At 35.0% G+C, this 11,072-nt stretch overlaps 2 protein-coding genes across 2 annotated transcripts; one reads left to right on the top strand and one right to left on the bottom strand.

The window, feature by feature from the left end:
• On the top strand, positions 2,764-3,789 carry LOC105160523 (dehydration-responsive element-binding protein 1D). The gene has a single exon (XM_011077938.2). The coding sequence runs from the start codon at positions 2,927-2,929 to the stop codon at positions 3,602-3,604; it is 678 nt and encodes a 225-aa protein (XP_011076240.1). The 5' UTR covers positions 2,764-2,926; the 3' UTR covers positions 3,605-3,789.
• Positions 4,740-9,146, bottom strand: LOC105160524 (post-GPI attachment to proteins factor 3). Its single transcript, XM_011077939.2, has 5 exons — positions 8,622-9,146; positions 6,623-6,884; positions 6,321-6,517; positions 5,712-5,899; positions 4,740-5,339 (listed from the first exon to the last, which is right to left on the bottom strand). Exons 1-5 carry the CDS (start codon positions 8,714-8,716, stop codon positions 5,053-5,055), a joined length of 1,029 nt encoding a protein of 342 aa, XP_011076241.1. The 5' UTR covers positions 8,717-9,146; the 3' UTR covers positions 4,740-5,052.

Genomic DNA, 11,072 nt, shown 5'->3' on the forward strand with positions numbered 1-11,072 from the left:
GCATATATTTAATACTCAATCTAAGATACAGTGGAAAAGAGAAAAACTTATTGTAAGTTCAATTAATTTATCATATCACCTGGTTACGACGGTTTACTTTAAAAGAAAATATATTATCTCATACACTAGAATTTTTTGCAAATAAATATTATCTATTATGTCAAAACAAAATCAGTGTGAAGACTTAATTTTTGTTTATCACAATTAATCAGTATTTGATATAATTTTACATATGATCAAAATATTTACCATGGTAATAAGAAAAATACATCCGACCAAAATGCACTCAAGGAAAAAAAGAAATATCCTTACACTCCAAAGATTCAAATGTTTTTTAGTGGGTCGGGTGTTGACCCAGTGACCTGACTAAGTAGTCATTCATTTGGAACTTTTCTTACGGCTACCTTATTGACATGTGGTTCGTACGAATTCTGCCACATAAGTGCTTATAAGTACATGAAGGGTCTATTTTATAAGTATGCATTTATTACTATGAGAATACACTCAGTAGCGAGATTGTATTACGTGACCCATATAACATCGAACCTAACTCGCTTAAACTTTGGAGTATTTTAGTTGAGGGCCACCTCAACTAACTTAACAACTTTTGCGTGCAAACCAATCATTACTAGTCTAGCTCTAGATACTCATCCAAGTTACGTTCCAAATAATTGTCGGATCAACTCTAGGGCACTGAGGAGTTCAACCCAAATTACATGATCACAAGAGTCGAAGGATCTTTAAGAAATTTTAAGATTAAAGAAGATCAACCTGCAAAATAGAAGTTAACACTTGGATACTTAAGACAATAATGTTCAACTGAAGAAATAAAGGAGAAAACTTGAATCAATGTGATAATAACAATTGAAAATGACGATAAAGTAACAAAGCTCATGTGGAGTGCAAAAAGTTAGCCAAAAGAAACTTAGGAACCGAGAAAGAATAAGTGTTAAAGTGTGATAGAATGCGTTGCCAAAATGACTACACAAAGAGTCAATTTATAGACGACCGTGGAGTAAGATTTTGAGAGTGACTAAGGTGAATCATATACCTTTGGACAAGTACACATGTTAGCTGCTGAACAAAACAACGGTTCGTGATTTGAACTTATTTAGACAAGGGTACGATACTTTGATTTAAGCTTGCCCAGTCTGTTAATCTGGGAATATGTTACTTGCTAGTTAAGGAGTTAATTCCAACTAGGTTGGAGTTAGTTGGATATCTTTCAGTATGTTGTGTCATAGGATGTTAGCAACTTGTGTGACATATCGTTCCTACTGTATGCTGACTCAACTTGTTGGATTAAGCTAATTTTTCGGGCCTATCAAGTTAGTGAAGATGAAAATATATTATGGGCTTAATACCTTGTTTATGGACCTGCAAAGACCATCTATTTAGGTTGCTCAATGGGGACTCACTCTTATCATCGGACTCTTGAGAAAAGATATCTGAGGAGGCATCATGAATCATTATAATTAATCAAAAAAATAATATTTTCGTGTGTGTTAATATTAAATAAAATGGTGTTTGTTTTGAATTAATGGCTGAATTATATGGTGTAGTATTGCTTACTCAAGTGTTGTAGTTTTTAAGAAGAATTACTTAGGATTACTATTAATAAAAGTTCATATGGAAGGAAGTGAGATTTAGGGTAAGTGATACGCCTCTAACTTTAAAATGCAATTAAGTGTTTATTAGACAGTTTGAAAAAGTTCCCTTAGAAAAGAGGTTGTGATGGAGGCTAAATAGTTCAAAAAAAATTCACTTAACAGTTTTATCCCTCCAAAATTACAAGGACACCAAACATAACGAGAATTTTTTCGCCACAACTTTTATCGAAAATTAGAAATGATGATCATTGATGCTCTCACCATTTAAAGGCTCTCATAGGGAGACCTGACTTCGTACATCAAACTCTCTATAAGTACCAATTGGTCCATTTTAGAAGGTATGTATTAATCACTTTGATAAAATTCTACGATTACATTAAATCTTAAACAGATTCTAATTTAGACATTGAGGGTTTTAGCTAAGAACAACAGCTAGCTTAACGATTTGTATTGCAGACCGATGCTACCATTCAATTTGAGGACCTCAAGTGGATTCCATCTGCCTCAACTTGTTAGGTCATCATTAACCTCAACCTAGATGATCAAGTGGGAAATTAAAATATATTTAACATGTGGAGTTTGATTAATTTATTTGGACAAATTAATTTCAAATTTTATTTTGTGAATAATCTTTGAAAAGATATGGTTGATATAAATTTTACACGCCCTGATATCTATATATTAAATATAATATAATTTTTTTTTCCAATGAAAAGAATATGTCCAATAGAGACGCACTTGGGAGTTTGTCTCCGAAGAGGAAAATTCTGACAAGCTGCAAACTGATACACTTGAACTAAAAAGCGACTTCCTGGGTGTTTCGCTTGCGTGGGATATTTCAATCAAAATTCATGACAAAATCCCCAGATACGGTCAAACACCACAAGTTGCGCCATCAAGATTTAGCCACGTGTTCAACTCAACTGCTTTAGACACTTGTACCCTGGTCCACAAAACAGCTGGTACTTGTATGTTAAAACTTCTCCACGTATCACTTTCAAAGTAAAAGGTACAAACCGTGGGCAGCTCCCTCCCTTCCCGTACCAGCCTGGAGCCTTATGGACTACTTTTCCGTGTGGATGTTCGCGTCCGGAGCGTAATCTTTCAGCTTATCAATAATTCACTACCTGCTTACTTATAGCTTCTGCTTCTCACTCTCACTCATCACTTCAGCTTATCACTATATAATCACTTTTGCTCCTTATCTAAGAAGCAAACACAACTCAAGAATATTGATCACTCGCTTTTACCTTAATTTATACTACTGCTGATTGTTGCCTCAAAAGCACTTATTTGGATTTAACAGCTTGTCAAGGATGCAGATGGTTGCGAGCTACTACACAGAGACTTTTCCTCGTATGCAAGATTTCTGGCCTGCGACGACGACATCGTCAGCTGAATCATCGTGTGAAAGTGGGAGTCCCACAACCACAGCCACAAACTTTTCGGACGAAGAAGTGATTTTAGCTTCTAACAATCCGAAGAAGCGGGCGGGACGGAAAAAGTTCCGGGAGACGAGGCACCCCGTGTACCGCGGTGTGCGGCGGCGGAATTCCGGGAAGTGGGTGTGCGAAGTGAGGGAGCCCAACAAGAAATCAAGAATCTGGCTGGGGACTTTCCCCACTGTGGAGATGGCGGCGCGTGCGCACGACGTGGCGGCGATGGCATTGAGAGGGCGGTCGGCTTGCCTGAACTTCGCGGATTCAGCGTGGCGGCTGCCTGTTCCGGCGTCTGCGAATGCTAAGGACATCAGGAAGGCGGCGGCGGAAGCGGCAGAGGCTTTCAGGCCACAAGCATTGGAGTCAAGGGGTGAAACAAGGGAGGAAGGAGGCGGAGGCAGGGAAGATGATGGGTGGTTTATTGATGAGGAAGCGGTGTTCGGGATGCATGGGTTGCTGGAGGAAATGGCTGAGGGGTTGATGCTGCCTCCTCCTCAGTACATTGATGACGTGGAAGCTGTGGCTGACGTGTCATTATGGAGTTATTCAATTTAAATCTTTTCGAATCTTTTTAAACCGTACTTGGGATCTTTTTTGTACTAGCCAGTACGGAAGGGGGATACGGCTTTCAGCTTTATTAAAGTGTAAATATAAGAATAGAGAAATTTATTAGTGTATGGACATCTTAATCTTGAATCTTGACCTCCATTTTTGGCCCATACATATACTCTTGCACAAGACTCCTTTTGTTCACAACTGAAATGATTCAATTCGATTCTTTTATTTCAGATTATGTTATATATACATATGCTGGATGAGTATATAAAAGCATTTCTTAAAATATATATTTAGACAATATTACATACATTTGAGGCGTATGTACAAATGTGAAAGCTTTTTATGGATGTTAAAGACTCAGTCTAGTATGTCTTTCTTTGTAGGTACTTATTGCTAAGAATCTTGAATGCTATTGAGGACGTTTGCTAGTTTAAGATTGAATCATGCAAAACTCATTATTTTGACATTAATGCTTTATTTACTAACAGGATAAGATTAATAGGTGCCTAAATGGAATCGGGATTACTTCCTATATTGATTGGGATTGGGTAAATAATGTTATATTTAATTAAAATTGGATAATGATATTGATTCTAGTTAAACATTTTATTAGCCATTTTGCCACAAGGATTACAAAGTGCTTTTACTTGGTTGTCCACAAATAAGGCCACTTGAAAATTTTATTTATCGTGTCAGTGCAATGAATGTACTCTGATTGATTTGGCCCAAAAATGGAGAAAGATAAGGACAAAATTGACATTTGGCAGCCAAAAGGTTCGGGGAAAATGAGGAAGTGAATTGAGAGAGGCCGAAAACACGAGGCTAACGGCCACTCACTTAGAAAAGGCTGGATATCCAACCCAGTGCTGATTAGTAAGCAAAGCCTGACGGTGTACTTTTCACTATTACAAAAATAATATATTTATATATGTGTGTGTGTGTGTGTGTGTGTGTGTGTTAATCAACTAATATATTTACAGAATGCTCACTTCAGTGAGTTATTTTAGTTATAACAAGTATCCTACTCCAGTGTGATGTGCTTTCACGTTTAAGAAAGATGAGAGACAAAATCATGAGCTTATGAAGCGATAATGTGGAATCTGTGCAAATATGGCTACCTTGGAATCAAACATAATCCCCAAATTAGAAACTTTGTTTGTGTGCCAAAGATATCAGATAGCTAATCATCAGCAGAATGTGAAATCCGAAACAGACCAAAGCTTTGAAGGGCTTAAGGTTGCCCCTAACCCTTTCCCAGTTATCAGCACGACAACACCCTATCTCATAGTCAAGTGGAATTAAGTACATAAACTCAATCTACTTGGACAAGAAAACCCGCAATGACTAGCATTCCAGGGAATGCATCAATTGCGAGGGGAAAAAGAACAAGACTGACAAAGATATGATGCTCTGAATATGTGGATACAATTGCACTAGCTAAGATGCTACTTTTTCTTCTTGATGAGAACTGAGGTTCTGAACTCGGTATCATCCCGGACAAAACTCCACCACAGATAGGTAAGAGGGATTGTGGTTGCGTGCCAAAGAGCATGAGCATCAACAAGGCCCCAGTACGGGGGGAAATCGTATATCTCTAAGAGCATGGCAAGTGCGCCTCCAATTACCACCACCCACAGCTTCCAACGGGATGGGTGACGAGTAACACCTGCCCAAACTGCCCAAACGACAAGCTGCAGTATACCCATTGTCACACAAACTTTCATGTTCCATCCTGCAAAAAGCAGATAGCTTGATTGGTCCTCAGAATATTACATGACTTGGAATTTAACTTTGACAAACATACAACCATATTTCAGTAGTTCTTATATTTGTGTACCTTATTTTATTTTTATTCTTGTCTTTTATTGGAAGCTCTCAAGAAGGCAACAATAATATTTTTCTATGATGGAATAGAAGTTGAAATATGAATCCATGTAAACTGGTTCTAGCGACATCCTCGTCTGAATAATCTTGTTCTGAATAATAGATAAATTGATTGCTCTATGTAAAAACAGAAAACTTGACTGCAGGTGACTACAAGTTTAGAATAATAGGAAAAAGATTTACTGTAACCCAGAAAGAAAATATATCTAGCGGGGCTTACCATAGTCAAACTGATAGAAGTTCAAATACAAGATATGGGTAGTCACGAAAGCAATCAAGGGAGCAGCAACCATGACCCTGGCAGCCTCAAGCCTCACATCGAAAGCTCTTATTATAGCTAGAATGAGGGAATATCCAAGTAATGCAACAGCTGATGAGTAATCCAGCTTCTCAGTCAAATCAACATCACTGCATATGATTTCAGAAGATCTAAAGATTAAAAATGAAACTATCAAGGTCTCAATCAGAAAACTGCATAAACCATCGCACTCTCACACTCTGTGAAAAGGCTCAAATAAGCTGTAGCATGTTGAAGTTGAACCTAATAATCACACAGATATAACAATTTTAGGCACCAACCTGCCAAATGTATAAGACAACCATTCAAGATACAGAGACAAAAGGGAAACAAGAGCATCGTAATTCCATTGAGATGCATGTGTCTTCTAAACATAAGATTGATGAGTAAACCAGAAAGTCTTGTTCATATTATATAAGGGTAGTGTAGTAGCATTGAATGTGAGGAACAATTCAATAAAACCTCTCAGTCAATGCTTCGAATAAGCAGATACACAGGAGAGAGAAAAGAAATGGAAGAATCAACACGCACCGACTGTGGAAAACTGCGCTCCAAAACCAGGCATTCATTGCAAAGATAGCATATATGTTCCACAGGCCTGTGTACTCATAATATGTCTTCTTGTTCGGCCTAAAAGGCAGTTTATAGTTGACAAGGATGAAAAAGGACACCCACCCTTGAAAGTGTACAGCAAGATTAAGTGCAGAGAGAGCCACGGAAACTGGTTCCTGATCACATTAACTACATTTTAGTGTGCTCACAAACAGTAAAGTGGCTAATTGCCAACACTGCATGGTGTAGGGTTTGGTGCTCAAAGAAACACCTCATTTTACCTGGATCCCATAACTACGCTTGAATGGCCACTTCCCATGGTACTTTACTGGCTTGTGACCAAGTTTCTGTCTTTCTTCTTCTCTAGAGATCATACAGTGGTAACGGCAATCACTACGACAGTCCCATTGTTTCCACTGTAAGTAAAGTGGCTCCTGCAGATACCATGGGCCATCAATGGGGTTTCCCTCAGAGGAAAAATTACAATGTTGAAAGCATTTGTCTCCCACACATCCAGTCTTCTCACATTGCTCCACGCAAGCCCTAGGAGAACATTCAAATAGTAAGAATAAACAGAGGCATGAGTTGATGAACCATATGAAGATATATCTACTGTTGGAAGCCCACCTTTGCTTCTAATTTAGCCAATTATCACAATCATGTAATGCAATATTATTAAGATGTTAACAATAAAAGGCACGATGAAGCACACGAAAGTAGGAATGCTTTAGATGCTTCATGATTGTATTAATAATGACAAACTAAAGCTTTGAAACCAGTGAGAGCACAATGGCATTTTAATATTAAATGACAATATATTGCAGCTAGTAAACCTGGCAACCGAAACAAGACTAACGGCTGCTATTTGTTTATTCTAACTAAAGAGGCAATGGCAAATCCTCCAACTCCTGCACAGTGAGCCATGACACCAATGATAGAATTTATAAAGACACGTGCAATGGCTAATTACTGTGGGGGATTTTGAAGTGTTACATGGGGTAAGACAGGCAAGATGATAATGCCAAGGCTATGGTTGGGTTCACACAGATTCCATTGAAAATATGCCTTCTATCATTAATACCAAAAAATTTCAAACGCATAAAGGTTAAAGGATAACAGCACCGCCCCCTAGTTCCTTCAGATGATTCGTACAGCTGATAAAGAGTCATTTAAGACACCAATTTCTAATCAAATGCAGGATGAGATTGATAAATTTACAATCAAAGAATTGAAGCCTAAGTTGAGAGCATGTTATACATTAAACATATAAATCTTCTTGGATAGTCAATAGAGAAAACTGACAGGAAAATCAGAAGCAGGGTAGGGACAGTTTAATTATCTTAAAAGAAACTCATCTCATGCTAAAGGGTCAATGTTTTTGTGTAGACAACTGACAAGATTCAATCAACTCATGTACAATGTGCTAATCTCAAACTGTCATCTTAGTTTTCTGATTAATTAGTCAGCAGATGCAGTGTCCCAAATTGTACACAAATCAGTTGGTCCCATTGTGAAATTTGACAGAGAACTGGTTCTTCCTAAGCAGTGGGATGTACAACTTCTAGAATGGCCTTTCCGGATATGGAGTCTTCAAGAAACATCGTCCCTACTTCTCTGATTAAGGAGTTAAGCAGAAAGTCTTTATTGGCTTTTAGATCCAAGACCATGCTATAAATACATAAGCAGTTACTCAACAAACTTATCCTTAGGAATCTCTAAAAATGCATTTGCCAACAGCCTTCTTATTTTCATAGTAACTGTTTTTATTTCAAAAACCAAGATGAAGATTTAATGGTGAACCTTAAAGAAGCACTAAAAGCATCATAGATTCATCAGCATGTACAGCACCAATCACAGAGAATTAGGACACCAAATAATGTCATTCAGATCCCAATATCCCGAATACTTGAATCTAGGATGGTTTTGCTACTGCTATTTGCATGTGATCAAAGTTCAATATAGAAATTAGTGAAGACTTATAATTACCACCTCATCTACAACAAGAATTGAAAAAAAAAAAAAAAGAAAAGAAAGGAAAAACGTTCAATCATTTGCAACTTTTCTGGTTTAACATAATTCAGACGAAATTATTCAACCCAGTAATTCTACTTCAAGCTACAGTCCACACACACAAAACTTCAAACACTTGCTGAGCAGTTACCCCAAAGTTATTGGAAGTTCAAAAACCATAACAACATTCAGATTCAGATACCAAAAGTCCAAAGAAGAGAACAAAAATTTCAAGATTCCCAGCTTAAAACTTGGTAAATAAAAACTTACCGATACACCGGATCAGCATCACCGGGGCTCGCTTCGAGTAATCCGGCAAAGCAAAGGAGGGCAACCAAGAAAAGAAGAAACCGCCTCCGTTCCATCAGATTTGTGACTATAATCAGAGCCAGAGACCAAGAAAAGGAAGTAAAACTCAGAGAAATAATGGGCTTTTGAAAGCTTCAACTTCTCTACTTACTGATCAAACAAAGATATGATTCTCAATTCACCAACTTCCCATTGACTGGGAAAAAATAACTATGTATAGGTAAAACGATCAAGGCCAGGGTGATTGTTGATAATTCAAAAGGGGTCCCTAACAGCAGTATTTCCTTCTAATTCTTGTTTTGGGCGTGTGAACACAATGGTGCACGAGAAGGCAACGAAGAGAGGGTTGTACTGATCGAGAGATTTTCAGGTACAACTGTTCCCAACTCCTCCTCTCCAGTTCATTCCCATCCAATGCTTTACAATTGGCAAAAAGCCTTTCCCTTTTCCTTTTCCGCTAAGATGTGCCAGCAACAACTTTGGAGTGGGAGGAGAGAGCTTTGTGAATTCGTCAACAAGACACTCACACACAATGTATTACAATATTCATAAAACCTACAATTTTCAATTAAATGGGAAATTTGAGTTCTTGATTTTAAATATAATATTTATTTTTAATTGATTAAACTTTGATCAAATTACATACAAATGTACGGTAATTTTATATTTAATGTATGATCCGTACCATTAATGGACCTTAAATATAATTTTTGAATACTCATATTATATCAATAAAGTTGTAAGTATTAAATACTATAGAGCCAAAATATTAATCATATAACTGATTTTTACAGTTCAATTATTTATATTAATGCTATACGTGAAAGGTGGCATAAGATGATAAGTACCTATATTTTCATAAAGATTAATTATCAAATCAATTGTTGGGAACTTTAATTTGTAAAGTAACAATATATATATATATATATATATTAAACATCAAAATACATATAAAAATAAAAAAAAGTAATTACATTAGAAAGACTAATATACTAAATTTTATTTGTCAAATTTAAATATGTACATGAATATAAATATTAAGCAATTATAATAATTGTAAGTTATAAATTAATTTAAATATAATGATTAGTATAATTATCTAAAATTATTTTTAATTACGCAAACAACCACAATTTATAGAGATTCCTCAAACTTCCCTTTATAAGTATTATTTTCTGGGATCAACCACATCTTTCTCCAGCAGTTAATTTGGAAAAAAAAAATTAATTAAAAGATTATGAGTTTAAATTTTATAAATATAAGTATATAGTTTTTTATTCAAACCATTCCATTTGATCGAGCAACCCATAATACATATGGTAGATCATGTTTATCCATCCCTTAGCGTATTTTCTCATTTTTCTATGAAAAAAGAATATTAATAAATCAAATCAATCTTTTAATTTGAAGATACTCGATTATTTAATAAATTATATTTTGTATAAATGTATATTCTTTTAATTATTTAATTTATGTAATTCAAATACATTTTATCATATCCTCTCCTTCATAACATACACATCAAATTAAAATATTTTAATTTTAACGGGTAGAATCTGACCTAATTAATTAAATTATTAAATATATGGACATACAAGTGGTCTCAATCATACTTTAGTCCTGAAAAAATAAGACTTAAAACCCAAAAAATAATAGTGGAAATCACCTACAAGCATTACGGACTGCAGTACACAAAATGTAATAGCCCATAATTAATTAGAGAAAAAACCATATTAATTACATATTTTTCAAACTTTTGACCATCTTATTGCATGTGACTGAAATGTGATTTTTTAGTTATATTTTAAGAATGAAATCACAACATAATAATTTTATTTTATCATAATTAATTGCATTTGACCATATTAATTACTTGTTTTTAAATAAAATTAAATAAAATATCCCAAGCTCATAAATAAAATATTTTCAGGTAAATTACAATAAGTCCATGACTTTTGGCATAATTATTAATACCCATTATTATTAGAGAAATTATCGATATTTCTGATTTTTCAGTCTTCCAATAATTAGCCCAATTTATTGGGCTTCATTAGATTTTATTTTATAATGAACTGACCAAAATATTTTTGTGATCAAAATGAACTAAGTGGACAATATATTTTTATATTTTTTTTCAAATATTTCCATCTACATCATCCATTTTCATTTTTTTAAATATAATAAGAGCAAAATTAATAATTTTAGGCTTCCATTCAATGATTATATAAATTTATCAAATATGAGCGTGATTATAATTTTTCAAATAAAAATATATCAAATTATGGAAAAGCTGATTGTAATTCACCCAATTTTTTATGCATTCAAATGTATTTTGGTTAAATTTCCCATGCATTAATAACAATAATAATAATAATAATCAGAAAAAGATGATGAAAGATTTATCCAAAATTT

Source organism: Sesamum indicum, linkage group LG4 (genome assembly GCF_000512975.1).
Source record: "Sesamum indicum cultivar Zhongzhi No. 13 linkage group LG4, S_indicum_v1.0, whole genome shotgun sequence".
Classification (NCBI taxonomy): Eukaryota; Viridiplantae; Streptophyta; class Magnoliopsida; order Lamiales; family Pedaliaceae; genus Sesamum; species Sesamum indicum.

What these genes read in the sequence shown, in the direction of transcription:
- LOC105160523 (XM_011077938.2), top strand. Translation starts at nt 2,927, where the DNA reads ATGCAGATGGTTGCGAGCTACTACACAGAGACTTTTCCTCGTATGCAA.
- LOC105160524 (XM_011077939.2), bottom strand. Translation starts at nt 8,716, where the DNA reads ATGGAACGGAGGCGGTTTCTTCTTTTCTTGGTTGCCCTCCTTTGCTTT. An exon ending in GATGCTGATCCGGTGTATCG is followed by an intron (nt 6,885 to 8,621) that starts GTAAGTTTTTAT and finishes ATGTTCTCCTAG; the next exon opens with GGCTTGCGTGGAGCAATGTG. An exon ending in AGCGCAGTTTTCCACAGTCG is followed by an intron (nt 5,900 to 6,320) that starts GTGCGTGTTGAT and finishes AATCATATGCAG; the next exon opens with TGATGTTGATTTGACTGAGA.